We start from the raw sequence: 18,940 nt of genomic DNA on the forward strand, positions 1-18,940 counted from the left end.
CTTCCGACGCATTAGAATCGTCACTATGAGTTGCCCCTAGTGCCACCGGGTCTTTCCCGATGGTCACTTTGTCTGCTCGAAACTTTGCTTCTTTCTTTACCATGCCATCCGTATTTGGGTTCTCAGGCACCCTTGCTTCCCGGCACAATCTAGTGATCAGAGTGGGGAAAAAGAACCCATACCTCTTCTGTGGTGAATGGACGAACATCTCAGACTGAATAACCTTGGCCACATCAAAGTCGTGGTCATTCATAAAGCACCAGATCAAGGCAACTCTCAGACCATTTACCTCAGTGGTGTTGTGGGACGGCATCAAGCGATTGTTGATGATGTATAACCAGCACTTTCCTTCAAAAGTGAGTGATGCAGAGTGTATCTTCGATCCTGGCACAACCCACACTACCTCTTTGTCTGGTGCACAGATAGTTCTGAAAAACCTATTCCATGTGATGGGTTCTCTCATGTAAGTATCATAGAAATCCTCCTCCCCATTGAATTAAGGCAAACGATACACTCTTCTGATGGCCTCTATCGAGGCATCCACCCTCGTGTGTCGCACAATGCATATTCTTTCCTCATGTTTGGGGCAGTTGGCATAGAACTCCCAAACAAGCATCAAGTTACCCTCCTCCGGCTCTTCGAAAAAGCTGTCCAACATGCGCCTGATCAACTCCCGATATATATTAGGGCACTCATCCTGTAGGGATGCCCTATCAATATCCCTTTTGCGGTACAGGTTTTTTAGTGGCCTTCAAACTGAAACGGTCTTGGGCAGCTCTGGAGACAAACCTGGTACGATCAAACTGAGCTGCACTGGCTGGTTCCCATCCCCGAGATGAGCCTCCATGACCACTTGATGAGGCTTCAGTAGCGCGTCTCTTCCTTGAAGGTTGCATGTTACCTACACAATAAATACTACTATCAGTGGATAGCGGAATATGTGACCCAATGGCGGTTACTCAGACTTCACTCGCACAATTGGTCACAATTTATATTCAACACTCATTAAGGCAAATCAACAAACAGATAGTGTGCATATGTCCCCCTCAAGTCACCCAAAGACCCAACTAGACTACCATTCCTCACAAACTCAACAATGGCTTCCCCCAAATCAACCAATTCAAATAGCCTCCATATACCATATTTAAACCACAATCCAAATCCCAGATAAAAGCACCTATGATTTTACTACCCTATACATACAATAGCAAGGGAAAAGATTGAAAACAAATTACAAAAAAGAAAAAAAATTGAAAAGAAAAAAAGAAAAATACTAAGAAAGAGGAATAAAATCATGTACTTACTTGGAGATCTTGAGAAGAACGGAGGTTGGAGATTGGTTGAGTAGAGAAGAGAAGGAAGGAGAAGAGTCTTGTATTCAAAGGAAAATATGGGGGAAGGGAGGGGTTTGGGGACTTGAAGTTAGGAAGGAAAGAAGAGAAGAGGGGGTGGTGGGCATTTAAGTTAGGGAAAATAAGGAAAATTTTGACTAAAAATAAAATAATAAAAAAAAAAACTTACCTGGACACGCCCCATATCCGCGGTCGCAGATTCTGGGCAGAGGGAGACAAAAAATCCACGCCCCAATCCGCGGCCGCGGCCGGGGGACAGAACAGAGGCCAAAATTCACGGTCGCGGATCTCCGTCTCCAGCCAATTTTTGTCTTTGCCGAATCATTCCGATGCGCATAATTCTTGCCCTACACACTAGTATATCGGTCAAAGTCATTCAAAATCAATTACAACAACCAAAGTAAGAAAAATAATGGGTTTCCTCCCAAAAAGCGCCTTAGTTAACGTCGCGACACGACGATTTACAACAAACCATGGGTTGCCTCCCAGGAAGCGCCTAATTTAACGTCGCGGCATGACGCATGCTTTTATTATCACTCCTCGTTCGCGTACTGGGGCTCTTCCAAAGTTATCACCACTCTATCCCCTTTCTCTTTGACCATTCCAAGGTAATGTTTCAACATTTGCCTATTTACCATAAACTTGTTTGTCCCATCTTCGGTTTCAATCTCAACAGCTCCACTTGAGAACACTTGTACCACTCTGAAGGGTCCTGACCATCGGGACTTCAACTTACCTGGAAATAATCTCAATCTCGAGTTGTATAACAACACTAGATCTCCGGGCTTGAAGTTCTGATCTAAGATGTGCTTATCATGGATCATTTTCATCTTTTCTTTGTATAATCTAGCACTCTCAAATTCATAGAACTTGAATTCCTCGAGCTCATGTAACTCAATGACTCTGTCGGTGCCTGCGGTCTCTATATCCATATTCAACTGCCGCAGTGCCCAAAGTGCTTTATGTTCGAGCTCTACCATAAGGTGACATGCCTTTCCAAACACAACTTGTACGGTGACATACCAATTGGAGTTTTGAATGTTGTGCGGTACGCCCATAATGCATTATCCAGCTTCTTCGCCACTCAGTCCTTGTTGCATTCACTGTCTTTGTCAGGACACTTTTAATTTCTCTATTGGACACTTCAGCTTGCCCACTCGTCTGTGAGTGGTACTGTGTGGCTATTTTGTGGCGAACTCCATACTTTTCCAACAGACGTGTGAATGCTCTATTGCAAAAATGGGTTCAACCACCACTGATTATAGCCTCGGGGTGCCAAAACGTGTAAAGATGTTTTTCTTTAGGAAACTTGTTACCCCTTTTGAATCATTGGTTGGGAGCCATCACTTCTACCCACTTGGAGACATAGTCAACCATAGTCAACCACTACCAATATATATTTGTTACCATACGAGCTGACGAATGGCCCCATAAAGTCGATCCCCCATATGTCAAAAACCTCCACCTCTTGAATTGTGGTCATCGGCATCTCGTGACGGCGATATATGTTGCATGTTCTTTGGCATTCATCGCAACTTTTGACCCAAGCATGGGCATCCTTGAACAGGGTAGTCCAATACAATCCCGATTCCAACACTTTTGCTGTTGTCTGGATTCCTCCAAAGTGTCCACCATGTGGTGAAGCATGGCAAGCCTGCAAAATAGAAGGTTGATCTTTCTCGGGGATACACCTCTAGATCATGTTATCTACACATATTTTAAACAATAGAGGTTCGTCCCAATAATAGGCTCGACAATTGCGGAAGAATTTTTTCTTTTGAATTGAGGAGAGTTTATAAGGTATAATACCGCTTGCTAAATAGTTAGCAATATCAGCATACCATGGCTCTCCTCCATTGTCACAACAAGTAACTGTTCATCCAGGAATGTCTCTGTTATGTCTTCAACCTCCATTCTCTTTTCAAATCCTTCCAATCTTGAGATGTGGTCTGCCACTTGATTGTCCGTCCCCTTTCTGTCACGGATTTCCAGATCGAATTCTTGTAGCAAAAGAACCCAGCGAATCAAGCGTGGCTTTGACTCCTTCTTTGCTATCAAGTACCTAATTTCTGCATGGTCAGTATAAACAATAACTTTTGAACCAATTAAGTACGACCTGAATTTGTCGAAGGTAAACACTACAACCAACATTTCCTTTTCCGTCACAGTGTAATTGAGCTATGCACCGCTGAGCATCCTGCTTGCATAGTAAATTGGGTGCATTATCTTGTCTTTGCGTTGTCCCAAGACTGCTCCTATAGCATAATCACTGGCGTCACACATGAGCTCGAACGGTTTCTCCCAGTTGGGTGCAACTATGATGGGTGTAGTCACCAATCTCTTCTTCATCTCCTCAAAAACCAACCTGCAATCATTAGAAAACACAAAGGGCCGATCTTTTTCCACCAGCTTACATAAGGGGTTAGCAATTTTGAAAAAATCTTTAATGAATCGCCTATAGAACCCGGCGTGCCAAAGGAAAATTCTCACTGCCTTTACCGAAGTGGGTGGTGGCATCTTATCAATCATATCAACCTTGGCATGGTCGACTTCAATGCCCTTGCTGGACACTCGATGCCCCAACACTATTCCTTCTTGTATCATAAAATGGCACTTTTCCCAATTCAGCACCAGATTTATCTCCACACATCTTTTGAGCACTCTTCTTAAGTTATGAAGACAATCTTCAAATTAATCCCCCACCACGGAGAAATCATCCATAAACACCTCCATAATATCCTCCACCATGTTAGTGAAAATGGCTATCATGCACCGCTGGAATGTAGCCGGTGCATTGCAAAGTCCAAAGGGCATTCTCTGAAAGGCAAAGATGCCATATGGACAAGTGAATGATGTTTTCTCTCTATCTTATGCGGCTATTGAGATCTGGTTATACCCCGAGTATCCATCCAAGAAACAGAAGTGGGACCACCCAGCTAACTTATCCAACATTTGGTCAATGAAAGGCAATGGGAAATGGTCCTTTCGAGTGGCTATGTTCAGTTTCCGATAGTCCATGCAAATCCGCCACCCCGTGACTGTACAAGTCGAGATCAACTCGTTATTCTCATTTTGTACGACTATAATTCCTCTTTTTTCGGCACACATTGGACATGACTGACCAGTTGCTGTCAGAGATGGGGAAGATGATACCCGCATCCAGCCACTTGATCACTTCCTTCTTTACTACTTCCTTCATATTCGGGTTCAGCCATTGTTGATGTTCCCTAGAAGGTTTGTGCCCCTCTTCTAGAAGAATCTTGTGCATGCAAAAGGCTGGGCTGATACCCTTTATGTCTGCCATGGTCCAACCAATGACAGTCTTACATTCTTGCAATACCTGCAATAGTTTCTCTACCTTCACAGCTAGCTAACCAAATGATATAATAACAGGCAAAGTAGAATTAGGCCCCAAGAAAGCGTACCTGAGGTGGGCTGAAAGCGGTAAGTCCAGCTGTGGTGGCTCCTCTATTGATGGTTTTGCAGGTGGTGTTGCTCTCTCTTCTAAGTGTAGGGGATCGAACTGAGGTTCCCTTTTCCAGAATCCTTGACCTTCGAGAGCCATGACCCACTCTGCCAACCCTTCACTGTCCATCTCTTCCAAATTAATCAAGCAGGCTTCTAGTGGATCCTTGACATTAAGGGTCTCATCTTCTTCTTGCAGTATCACATCCACGGCCTCCACTAGTGAGCAGTTTGCAAATTCACTGGGTCTCCTCATGGATTGTTGAACGTTGAATATTATTTCTTCATTGTTCAACCTCATTTTCAACTCTCTAGTCTCACAATCAATTAATGCTCTCCGAGTGGCTAAGAATGGCCTTCCCAGAATGATGGGTATCTCTTCATCCACATGACAGTCAAGAATAACAAAGTCTGCAGGAAATACAAATTTCCCCACTTGCACAAGCACATCATCAAGAATTCCTATCGGTCTTTTGACTGTGCGATCAGCCAGTTGCAACAACATTGAGATCTGTCTAGCCCTGCCAATGCCCAATTTTGTATAGATTGCCTAGGGCATTAAATTTATGTTGGCTCCCAAGTCACAATGCTTTAGCAAAAGCATAACTTCCAATAGTGCCTTGGGATAGTGAAGCTACCTAGATCAGATACCTTTTGGGCCATAAGTCTTGTCACTACCGCGCTGCAGGTCTATGTCAGAGTTACAGTGGACATGTCCCGAAGTCAAATTTTTGCGACATCAGGTCCTTCATCATTTTTGCATACCCTGGCATTTCCCTCAAAGCATCCATCAGTGGAATATTTAATTGAATTTGTCGAAGCATTTCCATGAATTTCCTGTATTGATCATCTTTCTTTTGTTTTGCCAATCTCTGAGGGAATGGTGCAGGAGTCAACCTCTGTCCACTACTTGATGTCTTTTCTTTGTTGGAAGCTTCTAGCACAAGAGGTGCCACCTGTTCTGAGACTTGTTCACCTTCATTCGCCTTACCTTTGTCAACATGTGCCTATTCAACTACCACGTCGGTGAGCTCTGCTGACCCATGTGCCTCTAATGTAACTAGAGTAGTTGGCATAGTTTCTCTCCTAGATTGAGCAATTGCTTGCTCTCTGTCTAAATCTCTTCCATTCCTGAGACTCACTGCCATTGGCTGATTTGGGTTTTGCTCTTTTGGGTTAATATTTGTATCTGCAGGCAATGTTCCTTGGGGGCGATTGTTCAAGGCCATAGACAGTTGTCCCAGTTGAGTTTCAATGCCTTTGATTGCTGAATCATATGCTGCTAACTTTTCTTGCATTTTACCATTTGTTCCACTGAGTTGTTGCAGCATGCCCCTGATTTCTATAATGTTGTTGTCATGTTGTTGATGAGGTGGTTGGTAGGCCAACTGTTGTTGGTGTTGCTGACTATAGCCCTGCTGCCTTTGATAAGGCACAACTTGACCTTGTGGTCGTGCGCCTCCAGAATTGGGGTTGTGTTGTGGTAGGTTGGGTCTGTACTGCTGGTTTGGTGCTGGTCCCCATTGTTGCCCACCTTGCCTCTGACCTCCAAAATTATTGACATAATTCATGTCTTCTCTGAAGCCCTGGTTGTCATTCTCTCCACTCCACAAGCACACATATGACTGGTTTATGCAAGGAGTGCACAATCCTCCATTTGTTGTATCAACAACGTGCACTTGCTTTGTACCCATCTCATCAATTTGCTTTGTCAATATGCTCATCTGAGTCATGATATTGGCTATGTTCTCTGCATGGGAATTGTTTGGGTCAAGAGCAACAGAATGCACTATTGGTGTAAGTGTCGTACCTTTAGTCATCCAACCTGAATTTTGAGCCATCTTGTCAAGAAGAATCTTGCACTCTGTAAATGTCTTGCTAAAAAATGCACCCCCAGCTGAAGCATCTACATTGGCCTTCAAATTGTCTGCTAAACCCATGTAGAATCTCTGTCCCGCCATATGATCTGGAATGCCATGGTGCGGACACTTCACTAGAATACCCTTAAACCTCTCCCAGGTTTCTTGCAAGGTCTCAGTTGGTTTCTGCCTGAACTGCAATATCTCATCAATCTACCTTGCAGTCTTGTTGGGAGGATAAAACTTGTTTAAGAACTGTTTGACTAATTCTTCCCAAGTGGCAAGGGAGTTTATTGGGAGCAAATTCAACCAAGTTTGAGCCTCTCCAATCACAGAGAATGGAAACAGTAATAGCTTGATGGCTTCAGGAGTCACATTCGGTTGTCTTTGGGTCACACATATTGATAGGAAATTCTTCAGATGTTGTTGTGGGTCTTCAATGTATGACCCGGAGAACAATTCCTTATTTTGCAACAGATGCAGCATGTTGTTGGAGATCTGGGATGTCTCCGCTTGTATCTGAGGTACAACAATGGTGGTGGCCAGGTTATCAATAGTTGGTTGTGCCAAATCATAAAGAGAAGCTTCTGGCACAAGAGGTGCCACCTCTCCATTGTTTGGATCAACCCGATTATTCTAATTGTTTCATTGACATCGTCCACGTTGTCCATTTCAATTTCGAGTGTGTGTTTTTCTTGTAACTGTTTGTTCTTCTTGTTGGCTCGATTTAATGCCCTGAATTCTTTCTCGGGGTCTGAGAGTCCTTCAAAAAGTTCACCAGTCCTCGAAGAGCTTCTAGGCATACACCTAAGTCATAGGAGAATTCAAACGTGAGAATTTCAATAGAAAAATTTAAATACCGTAAGAAATTGATCTAAACTAAGAATCGTAGCAATTCTTCTAAGTTGTAATAAATAACACCGTTAGTTCCCCGTCAACGACGCCAAAATTTGATCACGCCCATCTATGCCTTTTAAAAAGGACTAAGCAGTCGCTGCAAATATAACTCGGTTCAAATCCGGAGTCGAATCCCACAGGGATCTAACCTATTTAGTACAACTTTAAATAATGCCAATGATAAGCTCAGACAACTTCCGGATTCAAGAGTTTTATGAATAATCAGTGGAATTTATTTAGTTAAGGAAAAATGATCTAGGTCTATTGATTTCCCCAATTGCCAGATTAATTCTTAACTCTTTAGCTATAATATCGCTGTAGTACTCTATGAGGATTATGAGTTTCGGGCTACCATAATTATCTCTCGATCAATTACGATAATTTACTAGAAGCATTCTCTCGAACTACTCTAGTTAACAATTTATGCAACTCAGAATTATCCCACCAAAGGTTCATTATTTCTAACCCCACTTTTAAATTCAAGTAATTAATCTCTTAACTTACCCAAAAGTGGTGTTGTTCAACAACAATCTAACCAAGTGTTCTTTCTCAAGCAACACAAGGTAACTAGACACGATTAATCAAGGGCCCTTTCAATTAACCACAATACCATACATAGTTGAACAATCATAGAATAAACACGGCTCAATTATAACAAAATAGAGTCAAGGCTTCATCCAACAATTGGTTCCATCAACCCTAGATAATAGATTTAGCTACTCATACTAATGGAAAACAAATCACTAAAATAATTCATAATCAACAAATAGAAGTATGAAGAAGAAGATGAAAACTCTTAGGAAATTATCCGTCTTCTCTCCCTTGTTCTTGCCTTTAAAATCTCTAAAACCAGCTATATCTGACTTCTGGGCGAGTTTAGGCTTCATATAGGTTTAGGTTAGTCGCCTAAGAAATTACATAATTAACCCTGCATGTTTGGCTTTCGTCCGCCCGTCCACGACCGCAGATTCGACTGCGGATCCGGCCGCGGATTTCCACTGCCTCACTGCCTTGAGTTCGCGGGCCAATTCGCAGCCCACTTCATGGCCGCGCACCTGGAGGGGTCGTCTCATTTGCTTTTCTCGCTCCTTTTCGACCGGGCTAACCTTCGATTGGCCTTCCACACTCCATGTTGACTCCAAAACACTCGTTAGCTCCCTCCTAGCTCGGAGTAGCTCCTACAAAGCATCAAATTCTTAATTAGAGCATTTTGTTATCTTTTAGCATTCAAATATCAATAAAGTACGGCTAAATTAGAGTGTAAATAGTGTATAAATTACATAAATATAGCCTATTATCACTCATGTACTCAGTGATACCAGGTTTTAGGAGTATTTATATTTGTACTTGTGAGATTCTTCCGCTGAATTTAATCATTATGTTTTCAAATTTAAAAGATATGTGGTTTACTAAGATTGTCGCATTGCCTAGTATTGAGATAGGCGACATCACGACGGGTTAGGTTTTGGGTCGTGACATGTCTAGTGGTAAATGCTTTTCATCCTTAGTCAGAAGACTCGTATTTCAATATTGAGTATATAGTCACCTTTATTAAGAAGTACTTTATCTTTCAATATAAAATTTTTCGGCACGAATTCGAATTTAATTGGGGCTCAATACAGATACCGGATGAGCAGCAAAAAAACTATCTTTTACCTACTAATGTTTCATTTTCCCCTTTCCGAGATTAAATAAGAAAATTATTACCCATTTTATATGCACATGCTCATTTTAAGACATTTTAGAACTTCATACTCAATTTTATTGATAATAAAATTTCGTAGAAATTTTTGGTACTGTAACGACCCGACTTGTCGTTTTAAGAATTTATGCCCCGTTCAGTGACTTAAGGTCTCGAGCAGCCTCACAATATGTATTATGACCCACGTGTGTCGTAGAGTTTGATTTACGGATAATTCAGAGAGATTTGAGACACTTAGTCCCTGAGATGGAAGCTTAAGTCTTAGGATTTTTACCGTAGTCGGAACTGTACGAAGACGACTCCGAAATAGAGTTTTGTCGGTTCTGTTAGCTCCATTGGGTTAGTTTGGACTTAGGAGCATGTCCGGACTGTGAATCTGAGGTCTGTAGCCAATTTAGGCTTGAAATGGCGAAAGTCGAATTTTTAGGAAGTTTGACCCGAGGTTGACTTTTTGATATCAGAGGTAGGAATGCGATTCCGAGAGTTGAAAAAGCTCCGTTATGTTATTTGGGACTTGCCTACAAAATTTGACGTCATTCCGGGTTGGTTTGATAGGTTTCAGCACGAGTTTTAGAAGTTGAAAGTTTTGGAAGTTCATAATTCTATTCGATGCACGATTCGTAATTCCGGCATTGTTTGATGTGATTTGAGACCTCGAGCGAGTACGTGTTAGGTTATGGAACTTGTTGGTATGTTTGGACGGGGTCCCGGGGACATCGGGTGAGTTTCGGATGGGCTACAGGTCATTTCCCTCTAATTTTGAACTGTTGTTCTATCTTCTGGTATTCTTCTTCGCGAACGCGAAGAGTATCTCGCATTCGCGAAGTGTTACTGCTGACCACCCCATATTGCTTCTTCACGTTCGCGTTCACGAAGGTTTGCCTTTTTCCTCCATCGCGTTCGCGATTAGCCACTCGCGTTCGCGTTCAACGTCTCGCGTTCGGGTAGGTTCCGTCCCTTGTTCTTTGCGTTCGCACTCCTTCCCTCGCGTTCGCGAAGGGTTTTTCTGGACAGCCTTACCTTCATTCTTCGCGAACGCGAGCCTTTCTCCGCATTCGCGATGCTTTCAGACCTGGGCAGATTATAAATTTTCCAAATCGTGGGTTAGGCCATTCTTATCACATTTTGACTTGTAGAGCTCGGTTTTGAGCGATTCTTTGTGGGTTTTCAAGCAAATCGATTGGGTAAGTGTTCTTAACCTAGAATCTATTTATTTCCATAATTCTATCTTTATATTTATCATTTAAATTGTGTTTTGAGTAGAGGAAAATGGTAGTTTTTGAAGAAAACTTTCAAAATGAAAAATCACTATTTGAGGGACGAAATGGTATCGGAATTTGATAAAATTAATATGGTTGAACTCATATCGGAATGGGTGTTTGGATTTCATAAAAATTATATCGGGTTCCGAGAGGCGGATCTTACTTTGACTTTTGTTGACTTTTTGAAATAAAATATTAAGTCGACGTATTATTATCCAGAATTATTTTCGATGAATTTTAATGAAGTTATACATTTAATTTGGATAAATTTGAACAACCCAGAGGTCAATTCAAGCAAGAAGACGATTTTAAAATATCGGCATAACTTCAAAGAGGTAAGTGTCTTTCTTAACCTCGAGTAGGGGAATTTCTCCTTAGGCATTGAGTCTTATGTATAATTTGTGTAGTAAAAAATCATGTACGCGAGGTGACGAGTATTTATTTGGGTTATATATGCAAATTTCATTGAGTTAAAGTCTTGAGCATATTGTGTAGTAAATTAGATAATTGTCGGCATATATTTAATCATCTATTTGTCGTGCATAAATCCTTATTGTTGACTCTGTTGTTATATGGCAATTTGATGTGATTGTTATTTGATTATTTATGAAATTTCGTGAATTTGCTGGTTTGATAATTATTGGAATTTAATTTCATTTTGGATTTTCCTTCCTGCAAATAATTAATTAAATGAGCTTAAGAAGAGATATTTATATAATTATTAAAAATTTGATTTTTATGAAGACTTTGCTTTATGTTGAGTAATTTCTATCTCTATTGATTGTTTTTGGATGTTGTACGCATTGTGTGGAGCTTTTGGTTATTTGTTGTAAAATTAATTGACTTGGTTGTAGCTTTGGAATTTGGTTGTGGGCATTGGGCAAATTGTGATATGAATTGATTTTTGTTATGTTGCTGTGATAATTTTCCGTGTAAATTGTTGTGTTGTGTGAGTTGTTATTTTGGGGAGATAAGGGTGGCATTTCACCATTGATATTATGTGGGTATAAGGGTGGCATTTCACTATTGTTGTATTTGTTGGAATATTGCCTGGGCGGAGCGATAAGGGTGGCAATAGGAGCGATAATGGTGGATATTGGTATTGTCTAGGCAGAGCGATAAGGGTGGTTGTAGGAGAGATAAGGGTGACAATATGAGCGATAAGGGTGGCTATTGTCAGGGACAGTATGTGATAATATGGGGTTGTGGTGTTGACAATTTTCATGTAATGTTGTGATTTTTTTGTGTTTATTTTTATACCTTGTGCAACTTGTCTTGTTGTTAGAAAATTAATAATAATCTGATTTATGTTGAAATTGGGAGTCTGTGGCTATTTTCAGGCGGTTTATAAAATAAAATGTGGGCACGAGGTGCCGTGAATTGTGATATGAAATGGGGATATTGGCACGTGAATTGTCCGTGCAGTTGTGATATAAAATGTGGGCACGAGGTGCTGTGATGAAATGATAATGATATTTGGCACGTGAATTGTCCATGCAGTTGTGATATGAAATGAGGGCACGAGGTGCCGAGAAAATATGATGATTTAATTATGGGCACGAGGTGCCGTGAAAATATAAAAATGGACTGAGACCCGTATTTATGAAAAATATAAAAATGGGCTGAGACCCGTATTTTGATGATTATGAAATGAGGTGTCACATGGTGACTTTTTAATTGAAAGAATTATATTGAAAATATTTATTTGGAAGGATTTTTACTTAGAAAGTATTATATAAAGAATTGTATTTGAAAGATATTTATTTAAGAAAATTATATTTGAAAAGATTTATTGAAAGAATTATATTTGGAAGAGAGTTATTTGGAAGAACTATGTGAAAAATATTTATTTGAAGGACTTGATTTAATTGGGTGTAATTGTGTTTATTAATTGTTGAGTGATATTAATGGTATTCTTGTTGTTTGTTGTGCATATCACTGGTTGTTTTATCCTGCCTTTATTATTATTTGTTTCATATTATTTTGTATATTATATTGCACATGTTATTAGACTAGTGAGTATCTTGACTCTACCTCGTCTCTACTCCATTGAGGTTAGTCTTGATACTTACTGGGCACCGCTGTGGTGTGCTCACTCTACACTTCTGCACATTTTTGTGCAGAGCCAGGTATTGAAGATAACGGACTTGAGCAGAGTTAAAGCGGGATCGTAAGGATTCAAGGTAGAGCTGCTTGGTCGTCGCAGTCCCTTGGAGTCTTTTCTTTTCATTGTACTGTTAACTTGTAATCAAACAATATTGTTTATTCGGTACTCGTGATCATTCTATGTATTCAGTTAGAGTTCGTGACTCAGTACTACCAGACTTGGGAGGTTGTATATTCATATTTGTTCCGCTGTCAGTTTTGATTATTTATTTAATTAAAAAAATGGTTTCAAAAGGTAATTGAAATCGACTTACCTAGTCTTAGAGACTAGGTGTCATCACAACGCCTGTGGTGGGATTTTGGGTCGTGATAGGTACACTTATTAAATTGATAGTTGTGAGTATGAACACCTTCCCATTTAATTATCGGGATTAGAATACTAGTTTTAATATAAAATTTGGGATTACATTTCTCTAGTGATTGATTATGAGTTTATGAGTTAATATTGGTATAAATTTTATGATTAGATTGAATAATATTTATTCCATATTAGATATAATCCTGAAAATATAATTCTTGGATAACTTTGTTGCTAATCAAAGGACCACTAAAAGTTTAAAACAAGAGTAGGAAGAGAGTCATAAGGCTAACCTATAGGCTACAAAATGCGTTAATTTGAATAAGAATCCATATGATTAAAGGTAGAGGAATGTCGTCATCCACATCCTTAACAGCTCTTTTATTTTAAATTTTAATCGCTTTACAATAAATTAACGCTCTTCTTTTTAAATTTTAATAGTTTCACAATAAATTTTAAAACTACTACTTTTTAATATTTCAATAAAATTGAATTATCAATTTATTAATTTTTTTGTATATGAGTACTAGTAAGTTTTTTTTTTTAATGTTTAAATATACTTTGACGTTTAATTTAAGTGGGCGTTTGGACATAAGAATTGTAAAATTCCAAAAAAAAAGTAAAAAAAAAAAATTCAAATGAAAATGATATTTGAAATTAGAGTTATGTTTGGATATGAATATAATTTTGGGTTGTTTTTGAAGTTTTGTGAGTGATATGATGGAAAATTTTGAAAAATAACTTTTTGATATTTTTAAAATTTTAAAAAATTTCAAAATTTATTTTTAAGTGAAAATTAAAAATTTTATGACTAAATACTGATTTTTAAAAAGCGAATTTTTTGGGAAAAGCGAAAAAATTCTTATACCCAAACTGGCTCTAAATATATATTAGTATGTTTAATTTCTCAACAAGTGATTGACAATAAATTTTTCAAAACTAGGAAAAGATAGATTAGGGGCCCACAAAAGGACCTACAAGATGACACATGGATGATCCAAAACATCTTAGAACAAATGTGTTCTCCTTCTTCACACGTCAATCTAAACCAAATCCACACACTCAAAACCATGAAAAAAACTTCCAAAATTACATAACTAACTTCAATTCCACACTCTCAAACTTCCCTTTTTCCCTCTCTGTTCAATTCTTGATTTATTCTACAAAGTCATAGAAAGAATGCCTGCTTTTACAGCAGCCACAGTTCTTTCACAGTTCTTTACTAGTGATTCTGTTTCCACTCAACATTCTTGTTGTTTTTCAGCTAATTCAAGCCCATTGCATGTGAATTTTTCACTTAGTAGTTGTTTGCTCAAAAGGGGTTGTTTGTTAAGTCCTAGAGTTTCAGTTTCTACTAGTAATGCTAAGATTGATGGAGTTGATCAGCAATCTTTGGCCCCTGAAGAGATCAAACAAGATCGGGTGAGACCCTTTAGTCATATTTAACTCATTTCTTTTCACTTTTTTTTATGTGGTATGGCAATGAACTTGCTATCGGTACTTCTTTCATATTCTTCAATCTTCATTGCTATCTTCAATTTAATTTTCTAAATATATTGTCTTGCTATCAACGCTTCTTCTTAGCCGAGGCTATATCGGAAACAGTTTCAGGCAGGGTTAAGGCTGCATACATACTAACCTTCTTCCATCTTCTTTAGCCAAGAGTATACCGGAAACAGTTTCTCTACTTCCCTACCTGGGTAAGGCTGCGTACATCCTAACCTCCACTCCACTTGTGGGATTTTCACTGGGTTGTTGTTGTTGTTATTGCTATGGCGATGAAATGAATTGAGCTTAAATGGAAAAGTCAGGATTCATGTAGTCGACCCCAACTTGTTTGGGACTAAGTCGTAGTAGTAGTTGTTGTTTCTAAGTTTTTTTCTTGGCTGATAAGAAAAATGAGGAAATTAAGAATCTTGAAGTTGAAAAGAATTTGAAAGTGAAGTCTTGGAAGTTGGAACTTAGGATGAAAAAGAAATTAAGCAACCCCATTTCACTGTGGTAGTTAATTTGTTAAAGGGCAGTCCAATGAAAAAGCATTCATATTTAATTTTTAGTTGTTTTCTCCACTATGATGCTCTGACGAACAACACAATTTCATCGCCGTGTATTGGGGGTGGGGTGGTAATCATGGTTTATATCAGTAGTTGTTTGAGGAGTTTACATTTACTTTGCTAATAGATACATATAATGAATCAAGAAAATGGCAGAAAAGTTATAGACAGAGCTGAGTGGAGAAAATAGATTGACTTGAACCACGATCGGATAAGCCGAATTTAGATTTAAGAGGAATTGGAGGTAAGTAATTAGAAGTCTCAGCATAATCACGGTTCAGATAAAGGTGTGTTGATTGTGCCATTGAGTTATCCAAGTAGTGTTTTTTAGGAAATGATTACGGCCACTGTACCATGTATCTTACACGACTGGTAATATATATCGTGTATATAATGAATATATTAAAAAAAAAATTAAATTGTATTTCTTTTGATTTTGCTGAGTGACTTGATTCAGTACTATAGATTACCTTTTTTTTTTAACTTCCCTTAGATTATTGTGGTTTGAAGTGTATGTAATGTAGTTCTCCTTTACTACAAAGAATTAGAAGTCTGCTGATTGGAAAGCAGCAAAGACATACCGTGAGAGGGGACAAATATACGAGGGCAAGGTTGAAGGCTTCAATGGTGGTGGTTTGCTAATTCGATTCTATTCTCTTGTGGGTTTTCTACCCTTTCCGCAGATGAGCCCTTATTACTCTTGTAAAGGTACTAACTTCAGCCTTTCTAGTTTATTTTGTGCTTGATCATCATTTTTAAAATGTTTGCCATCAGCAATTGTATGTCATTTTCAAGGGAATCATAAGCAGAGAAGATTGACTTTTGCGTTAGATGTTTTTTACTTTGTATTGTTTCTATGGAGTTACAATCCTTAGGAGAACATATTATCTTCTTGTCAAATTGACAAGATATTTAATTCCTAAAGTTTTGTTTTCTTACTTATTTCCATTACTTTGTAGAACCACAAAAGACCATTCAAGAGATCGCAAGAGACTTGACCGGTTCTGTCCTCTCCGTGAAGGTACCGATATTAATCACTTCAATGCTATTCTTGAACTTCTTCTCATCTAAAGCATGCACATTGCCCTTGTAAAGTATCCCTTGGTTTGAACTTATAATACATCTTGAAGATTTGGAACTTAGATTTTAGATGCCACATTATAATTTCTAGCGCTTAAGGTTTGCAGAATGTTGCAAAATTCCAAGAAGGTAAGATTTCCTTTTCGCGAATCTCACATCGGATAGCTACTTGTAAGCGAAGTTCCAAGTATGATGTAAACTTACTGCGCCATGATTCTTTTGCTCTTTCTGGATCCGTCCATTGACCACATAATCCGTTTTGATTCCAACAACCTATTTTTTTCGTTCTATTAGTCTTGCTTAGTAATTTAAGGATATATTTTTATGTGCTTGGAGTTAATTTTCTTCATCTTGACTTTCCTTTATGATTCAAATATCAGTTAACATTTAGGCTGCTGTCAGGTAATCCAAGCTGATGAGGACAAAAGAAGGTTGATTTTCTCTGAAAAGGATGCTAGCTGGTCGAAGTTTTCTAATCAAATTAATGTAGGTGACATTTTCCAAGCAAGGGTCGGTTCAGTCGAGGATTATGGTGCTTTTGTTCATCTGCGCTTCCCAGATGGTAGAGACCTGACTTGCCAGTTGGGATGTGTTTTAAGCCTGACTATTCCGGTACTTATGTCAATCTTCGTATCAACTAGGAGTAATTCTTATTTACCATGTGATGCAGGATCATATCACCTTACCGGGCTTGTCCACGTCTCAGAAGTGTCGTGGGATTTAGTTCATGATGTGAGAGATATCCTTACAGAAGGTGACGATGTGAGGGTCAAAATTATAAATATAGACAGGTATTTTCTCATGATCATGCTTACGTAGATGTGTCGTCTAGTACTGCTAGCAAACATTTTCTTTAAACAGTATCGCCTGTTGAGATAGAACTTGATAGGCTGAGATGTTTACCGCGTCTGCCATATGATTGAATTAGAAGGCAGTGATTGTTTTTAATTCTTTTATTTTCTCGCCCGGTCTCTTTCAATTTCACAATACACGAACACATTGCAGAGACAAATCTAGGATTACTTTGTCAATTAAACAGCTGGAGGAAGATCCATTGCTGGAAACTCTGGACAAAGTAATTCATAAGGTGAGATGTGCAAATGAAAGAATTTTGGTGTCGCCTCCTTGAAATCTAATTTTTTTCCTCTAGCTGCGTAATACTGTTACTGATGAATTACAACACTTTGCAGGAAGCATCCGTCGACACTAATTCCTTGGATTCGGATGGCAACTTTGTTATTGAGCCTCTTCCAGGGCTTGAAACAATAATTGAAGAACTAATGCAAGAGGATGGGTATGTTTGAAGTTTAATTCTTGGCATTAAGTCTTTCATTAGGCTATTATATGATGATGTTATTAGACCTATTTGCTTGAACGGTTTTCTGTTCATAAATCTATTACAAATTGTCTCCTTTTGTTCTCGAATGTCTTGGTAAGTATTTGCTCATCTTCCGTAGTGAGGTTATGAGCTGATTAATTCATCATTTGAAAATAAAATTTAGAGACCTAGAGATTAATTAGAAAACTTCAACTCCATTGCTACGACGTGAATCCTTGTAAGTGCTCGTGCCATGTTATGGAAATTGAAGATGAATCCATAAGCGATACCACTTCTCATTAAGACCATGATATGGTCCCTTGACATTACCACTATAAACAAGCGTGGTGGTCTAAGTTGGACGAGGACTTGACATAAACGAATCATTTGGTAACATCGGATCTGATGTTTAGAACTTGAATGAACACTATGGCTTCATCATTTCTCCAAACAATCATAGATGTAAATCTCTTATCCCATAGGAGTAACTCTCAGGAAGCTTCGTTAAAAACATCTCTTTTATTAAATTGGCCTATATTTTGATTCTTCATTCATGCTCTTCCTTGTATATATACCATTATCTGCACTAATTTAGCACATCGAATAATTATACACGACAGTTTTCACTTGATTATTGAAGCAAATCTGACAAAGTTGTGTGTTTTTGTTCAATAGCATATATGATGTGACAATTACTCGACAAGGATTTGAGAAGCGAGTCGTTTCACAGGATTTACAGCTTTGGTTGTCGAATGTAAGTTGTGTCAAACATAAACCAAATGTGATTCACAGTATTTATGCACAATAGATTTCCAATCTTCTCTGTTATGGCATCCGACAGGCACCAGCTTCTGGAGATCAGTTTACTCTACTTGCTCGGGCTGGAAGACAGGTATCATCTTTCACCTCACGTTTTCCCCCTTCTACAACCCACGCCGCCTTTTCCAGTCTAAAATGATCATTTATGATCAGGTGCAAGAAATACAACTGACAACATCACTTGATCAAGAAGGAATAAAAAGGGCTCTACAACGGGTCCTAGAACGTGTACCATAAGTCGTATCTAAGAGCTCCAGGATTACAGCAAAACATGTAAACCGCAATATATAAAGTTAACGGGAGAAGCTCACATAGTTCGTTATTTCAAGTTGCCCAGGAATTGTACAGAACAGTACTTCAAGAAGATGTACAAAACAAAACTTATGGAATCACATTTTTCAGATATAGTTCTTATAAGCTAAAGGACCTACGAGCTGCCCCCTGCGATTTGTGTTAATAGACATGATAACATGAACTCATATGCAATTTCTTGGTACATTGCTACCCATGTTAAACTTGATTCTTTTTTCTGCACTTCTTTGTTTCCGGAATTTGTTACTGTTTTGTTAATCTTCAATTTGCTGAAGGTTGAGACCTCTCATTATGCTCTACATTACATAATAATCTCCAGACTTACTTTCTCTACATTACAATTTATTTCTCTGTTA

General features: G+C 38.7%; 1 protein-coding gene across 1 annotated transcript; it reads left to right on the top strand.

Moving 5' to 3' along the window:
- The first annotated feature begins 14,052 nt into the window (after positions 1–14,052).
- Positions 14,053–18,917, top strand: LOC104111580 (uncharacterized). Its single transcript, XM_009621311.4, has 10 exons — positions 14,053–14,423; positions 15,604–15,763; positions 16,015–16,076; positions 16,538–16,697; positions 16,806–16,926; positions 17,141–17,222; positions 17,326–17,429; positions 18,129–18,207; positions 18,295–18,345; positions 18,426–18,917. Exons 1-10 carry the CDS (start codon positions 14,181–14,183, stop codon positions 18,507–18,509), a joined length of 1,146 nt encoding a protein of 381 aa, XP_009619606.1. The 5' UTR covers positions 14,053–14,180; the 3' UTR covers positions 18,510–18,917.
- The last annotated feature ends 23 nt before the right edge of the window (positions 18,918–18,940 follow it).

This window comes from Nicotiana tomentosiformis, chromosome 9 (assembly GCF_000390325.3).
Source record: "Nicotiana tomentosiformis chromosome 9, ASM39032v3, whole genome shotgun sequence".
Taxonomy (NCBI): domain Eukaryota; kingdom Viridiplantae; phylum Streptophyta; class Magnoliopsida; order Solanales; family Solanaceae; genus Nicotiana; species Nicotiana tomentosiformis.

Bases quoted from the DNA above. Each gene is read 5' to 3' on its own strand.
- LOC104111580 (XM_009621311.4), top strand. From the start codon at position 14,181: ATGCCTGCTTTTACAGCAGCCACAGTTCTTTCACAGTTCTTTACTAGT. The intron at 16,927-17,140 runs GTATTTTCTCAT...AACACATTGCAG, and splicing joins AAAATTATAAATATAGACAG to AGACAAATCTAGGATTACTT. The intron at 18,208-18,294 runs GTAAGTTGTGTC...GGCATCCGACAG, and splicing joins TACAGCTTTGGTTGTCGAAT to GCACCAGCTTCTGGAGATCA.